General features: G+C 45.9%; 1 protein-coding gene across 1 annotated transcript; it reads right to left on the reverse strand.

Annotated features, from left to right (window-relative positions):
- Positions 1–11,371: 11,371 nt before the first annotated feature.
- KCNS2 (potassium voltage-gated channel modifier subfamily S member 2) lies at positions 11,372–12,832 on the reverse strand. Its single transcript, XM_009807087.2, has one exon. The coding sequence runs from the start codon at positions 12,803–12,805 to the stop codon at positions 11,372–11,374; it is 1,434 nt and encodes a 477-aa protein (XP_009805389.2). The 5' UTR covers positions 12,806–12,832.
- Positions 12,833–18,830: the final 5,998 nt, after the last annotated feature.

The raw sequence follows: 18,830 nt of genomic DNA on the forward strand, positions 1-18,830 counted from the left end.
GGCCAGGTTGCTTATGAGGCTAACTATGGATGTGAGGAAAAAAAGTGTTGGCTGACAAAAGCAAATCAGGTAGTTATCTATGTAACTTACTGTTCTGCGTTACTCTTTCACATCTGATTTTCTTCCATTCATGTTTATTATCTTTTATGTTTGTGCTTTATTTATTCAGTTGCCACTTTTAAAGATAGAAGTTTTAATTTTAAAAAAATTTATAAATGGAAACATACCATAACAGTGCCAAGTAAATAAACATGGGGAAAAAAAAAAAAAAAAACAGTCAAAGTTGCTGAAATGGTGGTGTTTTCTCCTCCTTTCCTCCCCTACTCCTTTCTGGGGTGATGGAGAATTTTGACTGCAGATGGTGTTTGTCTCCGCATGGAGAAACTTTCCATGCTCTAACCCTGGGCAGACGGGGATGGAGGTGGTTTTATCAAGAAGGCTGAATGAGCTGTGCACCTATTCAGGATGTTGTATAGGTGTTGCGCCCTGCTGGCAACCACTGTCCCCCCCCACCCTCCTCCTCCTCTCCCTCCCGCGCTGTAGTGGAGGCACTGAGGGTCCTGCAAAGTGCAAGGAAGCAACACAAAGCAGTGGGTACCACTTCACCACTGAAAGACTTAGCATGAATCTGGAAGCTCTTGATCAGCATCAGGGTAGCACTATCATAGAATCGTTTAGGTTGAAAAAGACCTTTAAGATCATGAAGTCCAAACGTTTATGCTCAAACCAATGCCTGTTGTTTAGGAAGCCTTGCCGGAGACAGCTCCTTATCTCGGGGACAAGGCCAGGCCACGGTGGCAAATGGCTTTTGATGCAGCTTTGCTTTGTTGGCAGGACTGCAGCATGGCCATAGCCCCCGATGCAGATGTAGGCATGTCCACACAAAGGTATTTGAAAATCACATTTAACTCTTGGAAAGGAAAAAGTTCCTTGTGTCCCTTTTTATATTGGTGTACAAAAAATGTTTAGTCACCCTTAGGAAATAATATCGATGCAGTGGAAGAGTCTGTGTAATGGCATCAGCTAATGATTGCTCCGTGCTCTATGCCAGGACATTTCGTAGTCCACTAGCGCTATCCCTCGGCCTCCCGAGCTCTTACTGTAGGCACTGGGTTTAGCTTTGATGGAAGTGATGGTGGGAATAGGAAGTTTTCATGTGTTGTAGGCAAACAGCCAGAGTTCTCGCCTGGTGCTGGTACTTGTTCAGTGCAAACAAGCCTTTCTAAAGGCCACAGAAAATTCAGAGGGGATAATCTGGGCAGTAAGCAGGGAGCTGCCTGGAGCCAACCAGCAGGAAAGCATTGGAAGGAATTAAACTAATCTGATTCTGGGCTCAAATGCTGTTTTTGTTTGTCAGAATGGGGGAAAACATCAATGGTATTTACTCATGCACTGCAAACCCCAGCAACCTTCAAATTTTTTTCTGTAGGTGTCACGACTTCAGAAATCAAATTTGTAAATATGGAGGGCCACATGCTAATGTATCTGGATGTATTTTTCTCTGTCAAATTAATCTTTACTAAAGACCTGGACTCCTCTCCCTGTGGATATTTCTTCTGAGGACAGATACTTTATATTACACTATCTCTCCCTAGCCAACTCCCAGAGAGAAATGTAGCCCTCCTAGTCTTGTCTCTCCCCTCAGACACAGTATTTGGAGCTGACCAGTATAATCTTTCTTTCTCTGTACACAGGTGTGCACAGGCACACACACAAACACACCCCCTCTACCTCTTTTTCGTCCTTTCATTCCCCTGGTGTCACTGAAAGGACCAATGCATGGGAAGATGGCTGTGGCTCTCAGATGTTTATAACACTGCTTTTTCCCCTCTTCCAGTCTTTCTGGAAGCCACTTTGCACTCCTCCTGGGCTTCCAAAGCCTGCATGGTTACTGTTAAGGAAAAACTCACAGCCAATACATCAAAGAGGGAGACCAAAAGCTTTTGATTTGATTTATCTGACGCTAAGCCTTTAGTGTGATGCATCAATTGATATTTCATTTTTATTACCGTACAATGGGGTATACATGCTTAACAGCAAGAGGTGTCCTTTTGATCTCTCATCGCACATGAAAACAGGTGTCGTAGCCCAGAGATTACGGAGGCCGGAGATTATTTGAAGAAGGTTTAAGTAGAGTTACCATTTTTCTTAGCAACCATATCCAAAAGTGTGAGATTCTTTTTAAAATGCAGGCCTTATTTCAGTCTGTAGATAGGTCATACTTATGTGTCATATACCAATTTTCCCTGCTGAAACTATGGAAGAAAACTAGAATTTTTTGAAGTGTTTTGTATTAAAAAATGCAGAAACAAAAATGAAACTCTGTACTTACAAATACAATTAATAAGACAACTTGTTCTGAGTCTCCTAAAATCCAGGAAAAGTTCTGTTCTGTTTTTCCAATTAGTTGATCTTTACAAAATAAAGTTCTTGAGACCATCCAGAAAATAAGGGGGTGACTGTATTAATGTTCAATACTGCACTGATTTATATATGCATGTAGTTGCTTAATCCAAACCCGATTTACCTCCAAAAAGTGAACTGAAGTCTCTAATGCAGTAAGTACTTGTTCAGTATTTCAATAAATACAGCTGAAATATTGCTCTGACTCATTCTAAGCGTCTCTCTCATCCTGTTAGAAACTCTAACACAGCCAAAAATAATTTGGTAATCCACTATGGGTATGTGCTAGAAAATGTTGATGGACTGTATATCTGTTGCATTTTTTCAGCAACCTATCCTGCTAAGGAAGCACATCCACCACTGATTGCTCAGCTTTTATAGAAATACATTAGCTTTTCGGGCTGTTTATATTCCACAATGTAATGTGGCTGAAATCGATGGCAATAGTGTTGTATTAGATCCAATAAACCTACTTCTCCTAGTCAGTGTAATTATAACTCTTTTGTTGACACTCAGATGTTTAAACAGTTCCTAAATATGTAATTGTTGGGATAAATAAGGAATTGAGGATTTCCAGGGTCATAGGACCAGCAATACAATAGCCCCACAGCCCAACAATTAATGCAAATTTATTCCAAGAGTGGGTGTAAGTTTGAAGCCTTTTAAACGTGGTTACATCGGTTACTGACACAATTTTTATACCTCTTATAGCACTTATCTGCAGTTACTGCCTCCACAAAAAGCACGGCATTTAGATCCTATCTTGCAGCTGAAGTAGGAGGAAGTCTTACAGCAAAGTGTTTGACTAATATTTTATTTTGCAGACAGATGCTGAGCTAAAGTGTTTAGTTCAGCTCTTCGCTCTAGAACGAGGAATGACGATTCAGTCACATTTAAGAAGAGATTACTGCTGCGTTTCTGAGCTGTCTTCCAGCTTCTGTCCCAATGAATGGAAATGAGGCTGCTCAGGGCTGAGTGTGCACTGTCCTGCAGACCCAAGCAGCTGCTGTGTCCCCTCATGACAGCAAGCGACAGAAGCTACGCGGCCCTAATTTCCTAACACTTGCTTACTCGCCTCCCTTCAAAACACCATGAGGCTGCCAACTTCATGTTTAGAGCTCCCTGTTGCTGACCCAAGTGAGGGGAGGGTATGCCTAACACCCCTGACTGTGCTTAAAAATTTGGGAATCTGAACTTTGGGAAGCTGGCTTCTGCTGTTTGGTCCAGACCTCGAAATGAAACTGTGCAAGACATGACTGTCCTGTGCACTTTGTAAGCAAAGAATCTGAACACTCTTCCAGCTGCAGCTTTGCTTTCCATTCAGGTTTCTTCTTCTTCTTTTCTGGACTGTATAGGACTAATGTTTTATTTAAAAAGCCCAGAACCCAAGTAGATTAATCTTTTATTCACCAAGGCTTTTTTCTCACCTTCTCTAGCAGGATGGAGAGATGCATTTTGCTCTTTTAATTGTGCTTTCTCAGGAAGGAAAACTGTCAGATATCCCAGATACCTTGTTTCAGGAAACATTAACTGTCTGTCAAAGAATGTAGCCTTTTTCTTCTATATTCTTGGTGTGTCTAGACTGACATCTCTCTGAATCTAAAGGGATTCTTAAGAAAAGCAAACGCAGCCAGAAACACCTGCCACCTCCTGTTCCCAGCATGACTTCCATCTCCTGGCATGTTAAATGGTTTCAGTGCTCTGAGGCTCCTGCCAAGTGCAAGGAAGCACATTTGTATTTTTGTCTGCTGGTGGATGGGCCAGAGCTGTGTAAGAACTCACATGAAGAGGAGTCCTTTGTGCTCCCCAGCATTTCCCTGGTAGCACTGGTGAGAGCTCCAGTACGGTTCCAGTTGATCGTGCTTGGGGAACATGAGAGCCAGGAGTGGGGCTGCCCTTGCTAACAGAAGTATAAGGAAAGCTCGGTGCATTTTTGCCACCAAAAGCATAAACAAAATTGTCCTATATTTATAAAGCATTTCCAGTACCGCAGCTGAGACGTCCCACGCAAAACCCAACTGTCAAACCTGATAGCTCACCATCCAGGCTGAATACAAAAGGATCAGTGACCGAGCTACGTCCTGACTTTGGCGGTTTGAGATGTTCCTGTCGTAGGGGCCTGCCTTGCCTCTCCACTGGCTGTGCGAGAAGTGGGGAGATGCATACGGGTGAACCGCATGGGGATGGCCCACTCTTCCTCCAAGTGGCACCAGCCTTTTCCAGGTTTCAGCTGTCTTCTTTAAAGCATGCTCCCACAGGGAATACCGGGAGCCACTTCACCGGAGAAAAATACGTCCAGGGCTTCTTCCTTTGGGTTTTCAGGGTAGGGATCAAAATGTTGAAAAAGGACCATACTAACAGCGACAGCAGGAAGCTGTACCTTGGTTTGGAAAGAAGAAAGAAAGAAACAACATAGAAAATGGATTTTTCCCAGAAGTAAACCACATTTTTGATATGTTATCTTTTGCCATACTTGGAAAACCTAACATATGGAGGTGCTAGCCCTTGGTCTGGAGGGCCTGAACACTGATGCAATAGAAATGAATTAGAATTCAATTCGTAATTAAATGGCTGGTCATTAAAGGGGCTATGCAAGGGTGTCAATGTTCAGAACATTTCCTAGAATGGGACAGAACATGAATTTCAAAAATAGCATAGTAATTTAAAAGGACATTTTCCACTGAAAGTTGGTGGGATTGACATTCCTAAGTCAGGAACTCCAGCCACTCATTTTGCTATGTTACAACCCCACCACATCACCCGTTCATCATATGTCGTGGGGGCTGCAGGAGTAGCTACGTCAGCAAATGGCAAACAGATAGAAAGGGTGAAGCCAGAGGTACGAGACTTAAGATGGGCAGAGCAGTAGCTGCTGGTAAGCAAGCCATGATGTTTGAGTACCCCTCATCTTCCAAATGTGATTAAAATTTTTCTTTGAAGGTCAACAGTGTAATCAATGGAATAGTCTGCTCAGAACTACACAGACCAGTGCACCACGCAAAGCGCCTGTGCATGTGGTGACCGCACCAGATGTCGGACCGTGCATCTGAAAGTGGGCAGCTCTCTTAGGGTGCTTTAGATACATAGAAGAAATTGGCAGACTTATAGCAGACTTTGTCCAATCCCCGAAAAACTTAGCCCTGTTTATTTCTGAACAGGGATCAGTGAGAAGCCAAACCCCATTGGTACCCTGAAAGAAAAAAAAAGAGTGGGAGGTGCTGATGTTTCTTCTACACTTCTGTAAAGCTGAAGCATTGGATTTGTGCCACTGCTTCCTACAGCCAGATGCATGCATTTATCCAAATGACTTACATGATTTAGGGTTGTGTGTAAAGGGTGAGGTGATGTCAGGCAAACAAATTTCTGCAGTGTCCAGTGGGAGATCAGTTTGAGTATCAACACCTGTGAGACGATTCTCCACCCTCTGTACTAGCAGGAGAAATAAATACCAGAGCCAGACCTTTGCCAGCAGTGTCACGCTATCTTGGGAAACACTTTCTAGACTGTTTGGAGGCTGCCTCTTCCAGTTGATGACCCATAATTTTATATATGAGAGGTGAACAGATCCACAATCCTTAATGAGGGTGATGTTTCTTAACAAACTCAACGTTTGGTCTGAAGGCACAGACATTACAGCTGTCTCTGAATCAACTAAGCAGAGAACTGTTGCACTGAATAATGTATTGTCTGTTGTTGCATTGTTAACCCAGTAAATTATACTCAGGTGAAAAGCATATTTTTTTTTTTTTTTAATAGGAAAAAGGCAGAATCAGTAAAAGGTGCTTCAGAAACTGGATGGGAATATTCTTCTAGCCCTGCGTGAATAGTTGGGAACTTGAAAATAAGCTACAGGAGATCATATTAATTTCTGGTGTAACTTAATGGGAAGCCAGGTGCATAAATTGGGGGGGGGAAAAAAAAAGAACAACATAATGAGAATAGTTCTAGCACACCACCTCACCAAGGGATATGAATGGTGATTGTGGGTTGAATGTTGTTTGAAAGTACCATCAAAGGTAGATTAAAGTCAGGAGTATTGTGAGAGGAAACAGATAACTAGCACAGCAAGAGTAGTTACTCCAGGGGCTTTCTGCTGCTTATTTGTGCACAGCTGGGGCCTCTAAGGATGGGGGTTGTTTTGGAAGAGATGAAAGGTCATGTCAAGTTGATTTAGCGCCTACAAGTGCTATTGGTATGTTGCTTAGTCCCTAATCTGTGAGGTAGAGAACAAGAAGCTTGTGCTATTTGCTCTACTGAAAATTGTGAGTTCCCCCCTGCCAATTAAGAGCGTTTCTAAAAATAGAAATCTAGCCTGATGTATATGTTTGAAAGAAACCTATCTTCACAATGAGATGCAGGCTTCTCTTTGATTATAATATGTACTCAGAATATCCTGAAACTTAAATCAATTCTCAATGCCTGGTGAAATATACTTTTTTATGCACTTAATTTCCATTTTGTGGCACAAAGCTGAGTTCCTGAGTGTGTTATACACTACTGGGACAAGAAACGCAGTACAAAGAGCACCAGATACAGCAGTTCCCTGCAGTCTCATAAAGTCCTGTACAAAAAGGTACGAATACTGGAGGTATTAAAGTCGGAAAATTAAATGCAAAGTTCTTTGTTTTTAAGTTTGCAATGTGAAGTAGCTCATGCTATATATAATACATGAGGAAAAAAACAGTCTGCTTTCAAAATGGATAAAGCAGTCTGCAGGGAAAGAGAGAATTAACAACTGATGAAAGTAAGTGAATAATAAACCAGGCAATAATACAAAATCTGAACATACGTAAAAAGCTTAATCACAATCTATATATAGATTTTACATCTCAGGAAAATAATGTAACATATTACTTCTCAAGGACATCTCCGACTCCTATAATAGCCTAGATTTGTACTAGAAATCAAGATTCTCTAACAATTTATTCTGGCAATAAAGTAAGTTGCCTTCTTTGAAATATTACCATAATCCTCATTTAAGCACTTCAAAGCTCTCAGCCAAAAGAGAGTAGGAGCACTGTTTTCACCGGTGCCTGGAAGGTGACTGTCACAAGGCATGAGGAGCACATGCCAAGTGCAATGTTCTTCATTAAATGGCACATCATAGTAAGCAGGTTTCTGACCACAACAATTTTCAAGTTTCAAACACTGGAGAAAGCAGCAAGTTAGTCCTCTCATCCTTCATTTCTGACCCACTGTTTTATAGAAGCGAAGATGCCCTGCTCTTACCAAACAGTGATTTAAGAAGTCTAGCAAAAGTACTGACTACTCAAAAAGCACACCACCTCTTCTCCTCATTGAGGCTTTGGAGAGATTTAATTTTTCCTTCAAAGTGTAAACATTTTTCTGTAACTTTTATTTAATGAGAGATGAGGATTCTCAGCGCTTACTGGACTGAGCCCTAGAATAGAGGTTACTTCATAAAATGGCAGGAAGGGTGTGCCTCATTCTTCCTTACCTAGACATTTTGGTGGAGCTAAGACAACAACATCACTTAAATTGGAACAATTGTTATCCTCCTCAGTGAAAAATTCCGTTAGTCATAAGCAAATATTAAAACTGCCATACAAAGCAATATGATACTGTACAATGCCGGCTCAAACAGATTAAATATAAGCAGAAGTAATGCAGAAAAAAAGGCTACATCCCCTAGGATGGTCAGGGGAATACAACTTGCAAAAAGAAAACTAAAAGGAGGCTTGGCAGGTATAATCCCATGAAAATAAGCATGTAAGGCCATATGGTTGCTGTCTATAAATACACCACGCATGCAAACACTAAGAGGAAAACGAAATATTTAAGTTAAAGAACAGTGGTGGCATGAGAAAAAACTGATATAAAGCAGCCATTAATAAAATTATGCTAAAAGTTACACAAGCCTTGGAGAGCAGCACAGCTCTGGAATGCTCTTCCGGAGGAGGGGGGAGCAAAAATCTGAGTACCTTTAACATGGAGTTAGTTAAGTTTATGAAGAGAATTCCTGTGTACTGTGTAAAGTCATTGTCATGATAATAAGAACATATTAAATTTCAGTACTTTATTTATTTAGTGTCTTTGATCCAAAGCACTTATATAAAAAAGCAATAATGAAAATTCCTTTCAACCAGTACAATAAAAGTCATAATTCCTTGGGGTATTTCATTTTCTTTAGTAAAACACAATTTGGACACATTCCATTCAATATTTGCAGAAATGACAGAGCACCAGCCCTACGAATAATAATAAATCTAGAACGTAAGATAAGCTATAGGTTATTGAAATGATGTGTTGCGAAGTTTGGATCCAACCTTTGCAGTGCTAAACTAGCAACAGCTGAGGGAATTTGTGACTCTTTGGCAAGTTTACAGGTCTCTTCAAATAACTGCCCTGAACGTCATTGTTTTTCAACTGTGAATCTGCCACTTGTGAAACTGAGATGAAGCCACTGCTTGGAGCTGGATTCTCTGAAGGCCCCCAACCAACAGACCTAGTGAGAACTTGCAGCGTCCTTGACATCAGTGGGAGAGTTTGCCACCCTTGCAACATGAACCACCTTTGCAGCATGAACCTGACCGGAGTGTATGTGCTGTGGAAGCCCATCTCTTCCTTTCCCTATTTCTTTCATGGTATTTCAATCCAACAGGCAATCTAGTGCTGTGCCATGTTTTGGATGGGTGTTTGTAGGTGTATGATAGTTCACACACATGCAATATGAAGCAGGGACAAATTGAATTTATGCCTGTGACCCAGCAGAGAACTTGAACCAGCCCTCCAGAAGTGAAAACTTTGGCAAAATATGTCAAGGTTGGACACCTAATTCGGGTTATCTAGGTCTACCTTAAGGGCCACATATCTTCGATTTTCAGGGACAGCAAGCAACATCTTGCCTATTGACTTTGTAACTTGTGCAGGCTATGTTGAAATCTCCAAGAGTTTTCTTTGGTAAGGTTAGAAAGGACCTGTTTCCCTCACACTTCATGGGCGAAATCAACTAACTGATGTGAGGGGAGAGTGTTCAAAGGAAGAGTGTGTGTGTGTGTGTCTGTGTCTCTGTGTGTGTGTGTCTGTGTCTGTGTGTACGTTATTTCACACTGTGTATTCTGTGATAGACCACTGGGCACACAGGAATCTGATCCTGGGTGCTCAGCTTTCTGGTTTTGGGTGGAGCTGATAAAACAATGACATCAAAAGATCCAGACCAGACAGCAACCTCTAATAGCCTAAAAAGGGGTACCTATTCGTACCATATTTGCTTTATTCTACCAGTTGGGCCACTCCTTGTTGTGGTATACAAACACAGGCTTCCAGACATGACAGTTTTAGCTTTAGTATTTTAATTTCTCTTCTAACTAGTGAGAATTTCTTTTCTGAACCTCTCTAGTCTTCACAAATAAAACAACAACAAAAATTAATTGGAACATTATATGTATTAAATGGGATCGAAAAGCAGCAGGACCTGAAGAGAAATGCTGTTCTGCCCACTGAGTGCCAGTAGTTTGTTTCATAGCACAGATCCCTAGAAGTATAAAGAGAGGGAAGCAGTGGCTTCTGCCTGTTGGCTACAAGTGTTTGATCTCCGTACAATTGCATAAAAGGGAAAAGGCTGAGCACTCAAAAAAATAAGTTTCTGCAGATTCATGATTACTCTTGAAAACCCAGATGATCTGCTCTCTCACATCTATTTTTTTTTTTTTAAAATTACAGGCCAGCCCTTGAAAGGATTTAAATCGACTACACCACAGAAGCGGGTAGGAGGATCTGCCCACAGTGAGTGCAGTATTAAGCTCTTTTTATCTGTTCCTTTCTTAGGCCCTTATACTCTTCCTTAGCTGTAAGTTGTGAGTTCCTTTCTGAGGGAAAATGTGACTTACAGGGTTTTTTTTTTCCTTAGAGTTTCCTTGGCAGAAAGCTTAATGGAATTGTCTGCCATCAACACCTGCTTTCAAGCTTTCCTGATAAAATTAGATTTTATATCTCAGCATCACATATGGCATCTTTATAATTAGTCTTTTTGCAGTATATGAATGTCAGTTCCTAAAATGCTGCCTGTAGTGTTCATGTGGGAATATTTCACTTCATTAAACAAATCCAAGTTTTTCATTGGAGCTTCTAATTGTTGAAAACCCATGTTTCTGTGTGTCTAATCTCAGAACCATTTTGACAGACTGAAATACAGCATATCTTCAGCTTCACTGGAACCCAGCTTTGTGCAGATCACTTCTGGAAATGGGAACCTGAGATGTCTTCATGGGCCTCCATACCTAGAGTCACTTGTGGAAATGTAGTCTTTGAATATGTAGCTATCTGAAAATGAGGGGTGGGCTTCTTCAGAGGGCTAAGTTTTGACCTAATCTTGGAAGCAGAGGTAGGTCTATGCTTAGGAGCTTCTGAAAAATATTACCGTAGATAACATTTCAGAACAAGAACACCTGGTTTTTAACACACGTGCTCAAGAGTGAGCAACCTTCCATTGAAATGTGAAGCTCAGAGGTGTTTTCAGATATGTGATGATCAGAATTACTGGTCAGAAAGATAGGCAGAAGAGTTCCCGTGTCAGTGATTCACAGGTGATTGGTTTAAACTGTTGTGAAATGCATGGGAAGTCCTACACTAGTACAGATACCAGTATACGTGATAGGTGATTTTTTCATTACTCGTGTCACGGCTGAGAATTTTTATTCCACTTGGGTACATTCATTTCTCTGCTCAGATGAGGAAATGCACAAAGCAACAGATCATCACTATACCGCTAGCACTAATGTCATGGAAATGGTAACATTTGTACGGAAAAGTCAGCATTTAGTACCTATGCAACAGGATGAAAATGTTCCAACTGTCAACTTGTAATAGAAATGTCTTTAGTTTCTCAAGTGCAAAGTTAGTGCAGTGTCAGCAACACTACCCTCTAGGAAAAAAGAAGACAAATAGGAAAACATTTATAAACATAGCTCTTGATAGCTCTCATGCAAACTGCTGTCAGACTTGTACACTAATGCAGTGAATCATTCAGGCTCAGCTCACTGGGGGTACTCCTGCTCATATTGGTAAGACTGGCCATAAGGGATTTAACTTTATAAGCATAGTAGTCCCTTAAGTTGACTGACGGAACTTCCTTCATGCCATCACCAAAATCACAGCTTCTCATGGCACTCTCTAACTGCTTCTGACGCCTATAAAAGTGGGAGAATTTATTGAAGATCAGTGTAATGGGAAGCACTACCACTAGGATACCGGCTAGGATGCATGCAGATGCCGTCAACTTGCCAGCAGTGCTCCCTGGCACAACATCCCCATAGCCAACTGTGGTCATGCTAACAGTAGCCCACCACCAACAAGCAGGGATGGTGGCTAACCCCTCATTCTCTTCTTTCTCAATGGTGTAAGCCACTACTGAGAAAATGGAGATGCCAACAGAGAGGTAAAGTAAAAGAAGCCCCACTTCTCTGTAGCTATACTTCAGGGTGGCTCCAAGGGACCTGAGACCTGTGGAGTGTCTAGCAAGCTTTAAGATGCGAAAGATCCTCATGAGTCTCAGGACTTGTGCAACCCTGCCTAAATTTGCTAAAGTTGGACTACTTTCCACCACCAAGTTGACAATTAAGGTAATATAAAATGGAAGGATAGACATTAGGTCAATCAAATTCAGGGCATGCTTGAAAAATTTTAAAAAGTCAGGAGCTACTGCAAATCTCGCCACCAGTTCAAAAGTGAACCATGCAATACCAAAATGTTCCACGATTTCAAAGCGAGGGTCTTCCTCGGGGTTCCCGTTGCTGTCAACAATCTGAAAGTCTGGGAGGCTGTTCAGGCACATGGTCACGATGGAGCCCAGCACCACCACTATTGAAAGGACACTGAAGATTCGGCTTAAGACTGAGTACCCAGGATTATCCAAAGCAAGCCAGAGCTGCCTCCTGATGTTTCCAAAGGGTTGTTTGTCAAATTTAGAGGCATCATTGTAGAATGCCAAAATCTCATCAAAAGACGACGTGGTACTTTCCTGGTCACTTTGGTCCTCCCATTTCTCTTGGTCTGGCTCCATTTTCCTCCCATGGTAGCTGTAACTACAGCAGGAATCTATAAAGAATTCATTGATTCCCCAGTATTCAATCTCCTGGCTGAAAGAAAACACGCAGAGTTCACCCATCACATGGAGCTTGCCGGTGTTATAAAAATGTAGCACGTAAGGAAAGAGCTCGGGGTTCCTATCAAAATAAAATTCATTCTTGGTGTCATCATAGTCGTCGCAGAGCTCCAGTATTGACTCCTTTGAGTGGCAGCTCAGCAGTTTGCCCAGCCTGGTCTCGGGGAACCTTAATAATGTGTTGGATCTCATCTTTTTCTTAAAGCCTCCAACATTAATGCTGATCTCATTGTCTTCAAAATTCGCTTCAGATAAAGCCTTCAGACTCTGCCCTGTCATAGTGAGCTCCTTCCAAAGGTGTATAGGGAATAAAAACCTAGGATGCAATTGCACGGAAAATCAGCAGAATGAGCAAATCTGCAGCATGCTCACCTATTGACTCTTTCTCTCTTTCTTTCTTTTTCTTGCTTTCTTTCTATCTTTCTTTTCTTTCTTTCTCTTTCTTTCCCTCTTCCCCCTTTCCCCCTTTTTCTCCCTCTTTCCCCCCTTTCCCCCTTTTTCTCCCTCTTTCCCCCCTTTCCCCCTTTTTCTCCCTCTTTCCCCCCCTTTCTTTCTCCCACCTCCCACTGAAGACACTGAGGGCGGCTCCTTTGTTCCCGCTGCAGGTTCCCACCCCTCCCCGTACCCTTCACCTGGGCTGCGGCTGTCGCTCCTACGAACCCCCCCCCTACTCACGGCCTTTGTGCGACCGGCTCCGCGCGGACCCTTCCCTCCCTCCCGCCGCGCCCCGGCGCCGCCAGACGAGGACCCCCCCCCGGCCGCCGCCGCCCGGGGCCCCGCTCGCCCCGCGCCGCTCGCCCAGCCGCGCCTCCTGCGAGGGGCCGGAGCCCTGCGCCGCCGCCCCCGCCGGGGCCCCGCTCTGCCCCGGGGGCGCCGCCGCCCCCCGCCCCTCTCGGGCCCCCGCCGCGGGGGAGCCGCCCCGCCCCGCCCCGCTCCGCTCCGCGCCCCGCCGCGCCGCGCCCGCTCTACCTGCTCTCTCAGCGGCCGCGGCCCCCCGCCGGCGCGCCCTGCTGCCCCCGGCCCCGGCCCGCCATCGCCGCCGCCCGCGGGGGCCGCCAGGGCTCTCCTCGCTGCCGCTGCCGGGGCCGCCCCGCTGCCGGTGGCGGTGCCGGTGGGGGGTGCCCGTGCCGGTGGCGGGGAAGTGCTGAAGGGACAGCGGCCGCGCGCCGCCCCGCTCAGCGGCGGGAGGCGGCGGCACGCGCCCTCGTCATGGCGACGACCCCCGCGGCTGCCGCCCGCCCCCGCCGCTCCCACCTTTCCCCCGACCCGACCCCGCCGGGCGATCGGGGCTGCCGCCGCGGGACGGGCGGCGCGGAGCCGGGCGGCGGCGGCGGCGCCGCGGGCGGGTGCGTGGGCAGGTGGGCGGCCGGCCGCGGGCTGCCGGCCGCGCTGCCCGGCTGAGGAGGGGCGGCCCGCCGGAGCCGGAGTGCCGGCGGTGCCTCCGCTCGCTCGCTCTCGCTCCTGCCCCCGCGCACCGGAGCTGCGCGGGGACGACAGCGGCGCCGCACACTCGGTGTTCCTCCTCCCGCGATCCTGCCTCACGCTGGCTCCGCGCGGCGCAACTTCCCCGGCGGGGACGCCCACCCGCGCCCGCGGTGGCGCTGGGCCCCCGCGGACCCTCTCGGGGACGCCCACCGACAGCCGCTCACCCCCCGCCCCTCTGCCCCCCCGCCCTGCCGGCGGGCGCCACGGGAGCCCGGGCACGGCCCCGGGCAGGGGCCGGGGGAGGGGGTGCCTCTGCCCCCCCCCCCGCTCACGGCACATGCGGGTCCTGCCGCGGCCCCCCCACTCCGCACCCCGACTGTGGCGCCTGGGCCGTGTCCCTGCGGCGCCTGAGAACACGGAAGATGGGGGCATAGTAAGACGGGGGAATGATCCTGAAGGATCGTGCCTCGAGCCGAGGGGCCTGACCTCCCTGCACTGCTGCTCTTGGCGGGGCAGAGTTTTCGTGCCGGTGTGTGTAATAACGTCTAATTACATGGTCACCGGTGGCAGCGTCTCTGCCCACACTGGAGGAGGCTGTGAAGAAATCTCCCTCCTCTTGCTGAGCCTGGCATGAGGCCGAATTTCCCCAGGGAGAAGCCTGCTCCTGGCAGCTGTGGGAAGCGGTGGCAGTCCCTGCGTCCAGGAGCCGGCTGTGCACCTGACCCGCCCTGAGCAGGTAGCCGGCTGTGCAGAGCGCGGATGCTCTGAGACAGGTGCTTTGTACCAGGCTAACCCACTTCCCCTCTCGCCAGCTGCCTCGCGACCACCTCTCACTCATGATCCCATGGATCCGGAGTCCGGCTCCTGGAAATGGATTGCTGTCAGCATTTTGCAGGATTAGGGGATGCAGGGGGACACCGTTTCCTCGCTTGCTTCCCCCAGTCCTGGCAGAGCCCTGAGCACTCCAGCCCTATACATCGCTCTCATCTTGTTCCTCAAACCCTTGGAAGGGGAGTGATGTTATACATCCCAACCCCGGCAGCACATGAGCCCTATTTACAAGGCACCCCCCAGTATTAAATAGGAGCCCTGTAAGAGCCCAGGCAACTGAGTGCAGGTGTGGAGTGGGGCAAGTAAGTCCTGGTGCATGCCAGCGGCTGGGTCTCCAGAGCCTGCTCAGCTTTCCTACCTGGAGCGTTGTGATCCCCCCACCGTGTCCCACCGATGCTGGTACTGTGTGTGCCTGGAGCCCTGGCTCCTCTGGGGACACTCCCACGGCAGTGTGCATGGGCCCATACCACCCTCAGCCCCCCAGGGATGATGCTTCTTACAGACGCTGCCCCTGCTTGCCTTTACTTGGCTGGTGCTTGCTCTTGCTTTGCTCTTCTGCTGGTGAGTCTACAGCTGCCTCCTGCCCCCCTTTCCCTCCACGGGCCTCCGGCGTGTCCCCCCCCTTTGCCGCAGATGCCTTGGGTCAGGGCTCTGGGTCCCAGTGTTCCTCACTGCACATCCAGTGGCATCTCACGGGACATTGAATCCACACTGAATTACGCGTGCCAGGCTGCCCTCCTGGCCGGGGAAAAGTGCTGCTGCCATTCAGCTCAGTCTCCTCAGCTCTTCCTCTCCTGGGAAGGGGCACACCGGAGACAGACTGCACGTAGCAGGGAAGAGGCTTTGCAAATGCAGTGGCCACCTGCACGTTGCCCTGTAACAACAGCTTTTCATCTCCAGAGAGGCAGCTCTCCTGCTTCCCAGCAGCAGCACAGTTGTTAGGTTAGTTTGTGACAGCCTCCTCCTCTCAGGGCTCTGCTGGCAAACAGCACGCTGGGGAGCTCTAATTATACTGGCTTTTAATGCCTGGGGCAAGGGATGGCAGGACACAGGACTGGGAACCACCACATTGGGATTTCTGAGTTGGATGGCCCCCCACGTTCCCCAGGGCTTGGATAAATCACAAAACTTCTCTGCTGTAATTTCCCACTCACCGTTAGGAGAACAAAAATAAACCATATTCCTTAGTGACGTTGCAAGGAACAGTGAGCTTCTGCTGGTAGTGCATTCAAGTGATGTCTGTATGTTTTCACCAGCTCTGAGCTATCCTAGGTATCCAGTGGGAGCTTTAAACGTGTTGAAACATCTTCAGCAAATTTGTAAAAAATATATTTTTCATTACTTTTCTTTCTTATTCTTAAATTAGATATTTTTTCCCTAATGCTGCTTTGGAAGAAACTAAGTGGAAATACGTTTAGAGGATGTTCAAGCTTTTGTACATTGTTCTTGCTTTCTAAGTCGCTTGGCTAAGAAAAAGGATTATAGGCAACCTCACATTCATTTTGGGAAACGTATTTACCCTGGAAAAATCACTGGTCACTTTTCTAACCTGTATTTTCTCATTAAAAGGCACAGTGAAGTTTATCCAGATACACTGGAGATAAACAGCAAAGTGATATTCCCGTGTAAGGATACAACTCCCCCTAGTCTCATGTAACTGCTCCTGTAATTAGGGCTAATTGGCTCAGCTGGAGCATTTTGCTAATAAGGCTAAAATGCTTCCAGCACCCAAGGTAGTAATCCAAAATTCATCTGAATGTTTCTGCAAGGCATGCGCTCTGCTCCACAGACCGGCAATCACGGACCCTGTTGCTGACCTAGTGCTTTTGCCTTTCCCAAGGAATCAGATACATCATTTTTGCACAAAAAGATCTTGTGATGTGTCAGATAAGAGCAAATTTTGGGATGAACTAATAATAAATCAAATAAATATAAAACAACACTTTGTCTCCACTGCCCTGTAGACGCTTCTTGGACTGGGGAGGATTAAAGAGGAGTGCCAAGATGGGGCTGGGATGGGAAGGGAAGGAAACGTGAAAGAGTTGGGTGTTGGAGTAGGGAAATAAATGGGTGACTCATATCACCCTAAGGCAATATTACAAAAGCTCATCTAACTCTGGTTCTGCTGGTTATAGTTTTTGACTCTGTTGGAGGGAGATAGGGCTTTTTTATTGGTACACGTGCTACCATGTTATTTAAGGAATATGAGGAGGTGCCAGCGCTGTGCAGACGTGGGATATGTACAGATGCCCACCAGGGCTTGTCTGGGTCTGGAGACATAGTAACTGCAGTGTGTTTGACTAGACACCCTGCTTTGGGCTTGTGGTGACCTGAACTGTGACGGAATGTGGAATTATTACCATGCTAGTGACTGACTGGGTGTAGGAAGCTGCTGCCTAAAAAGCCACGTCCTTGGACAACATCTCCTGTCTGGTCCCTTTTGGCTGTCCCACCACTACAAGCAGCTGTGCTACCCCGCTGTGAGTTTAATGCTGATAAGGACATGTGGCACTCTGTTCCACACGCATGATACACTGATATCTTAGATGCACTGTCAGCTTTGGAAGAAGTGAAACAACTGTGACTACTACCGCTTCTACAGCATTAATTAAATGTTGAATAGGGTCTAAAGGAAGATATGGGACCTAAGTCAGCGGTTTTATCAGCACTTCCACTGAGTGGCAGATAGATTCACTTTGGACTTGAGGATACAACCATCTATTAGGCTGAAGGTGGAACTTCAGTCTGAACTTACTGGAAGGTCCTCCTCTGGCCCTGGAGCCAGATTCAAATGTACATTCTTGTCGACCGTTTCCTTTTACTTTGGATGGATTAGAAAATCCTGAGTCTTAATGTGTTAGTTTAAGATCAATAGATGCTGTCTTTTCTTTGCAAAGCCTCACAGGCAGCTGAGAGCAAAGCTGAGATCTTTTTGTGACGGCATTCCTACTGCCAGCAATTGGTTATGGCCAATTGGTGAATATGTTTAAAAGAAATAAAAATAGTTTTGCATATAATGCTCATTTAAATACTGGAAAAGGACTCTTGCAGAATATTGCCAAGTCTAAAAGAATGAATAAGTTCAAAACGGATTTAAACAAATTCATGAAGGCTATGTGCCTCTCTGGATAGTTATCCAAATGATCTGAGTACAGCCTGAATTTGAGAAAACCCCTGATTGACAAGAAATGTTGCATGCTTTTTTCTTACCCCCTCACATCAGCAAGGTAGCTGTTCTCACGACTTTTGGTTGCTGGCAATCTATGGCCAGCTTCTTCTAACTGGAAGTTTAAAGAAAGCTGAGATGAGCCTCACTGCATGATCTTTCGGCTGTTTTAGAAAGATCTATGTCAACCCTTCCATAACCACAGGCGGAAAAGAAGTACCATTTGTTTATGAATCTGCTCATCCTGCAAGTGCCCTGACTGATGTGCCTGCTTTTCTTGGGAGGCAAAGGCTTTGCACAAGCTCTTGTGGCATCTGCAGTATAAAACTGGTGAGGGAGGTGAGTCAAATGCTTTACTAAGCTGGGAGTTTACAAGGCAGTGGTAGTGATGTCTGAAAATAGACCTCCACTGTGACGGAGTGGAACTCCAGTAGACCACAGAAAGGCCATCTGGCAGCTAAAGAAATTGAACCATGTACTGAATGTGAACTGAACATTTCATTTTGGCTGACAGCGCCTCAACAGAGTGACAAATACTGATCTTTTGTGGTGCACTGATTGCATGAGCAATGAAGTTTTGCTGTGATGACTCTGCAGTATTATGCCTTTTGTTGTGAGTTGACCTGCCTAGTCACTGTTGTGCCTGCTCCTCCTGGTTCTTAATTGAGGGACACATAATAATATTTGCTTTTGCAAGCCCTGTGGGGAGCATTTTCTTCCTTAATTAAATCACCATACCCCGGAATGCATGGCAAAAAAGATCATTAGATAATGTGACTTTCTTTTAGTGTAGATTGTAGAATTTCAACCTTCTGTCCCCCACTGAAAACTGATGTCTGAGATAGATTAAATGAACCACACCTACAGACCCCACTGACAATA

Source organism: Gavia stellata, chromosome 3 (genome assembly GCF_030936135.1).
Source record: "Gavia stellata isolate bGavSte3 chromosome 3, bGavSte3.hap2, whole genome shotgun sequence".
Classification (NCBI taxonomy): domain Eukaryota; kingdom Metazoa; phylum Chordata; class Aves; order Gaviiformes; family Gaviidae; genus Gavia; species Gavia stellata.

Coding starts and splice junctions, on each gene's coding strand:
- KCNS2 (XM_009807087.2), bottom strand. CDS start 12,805: ATGACAGGGCAGAGTCTGAAGGCTTTATCTGAAGCGAATTTTGAAGAC.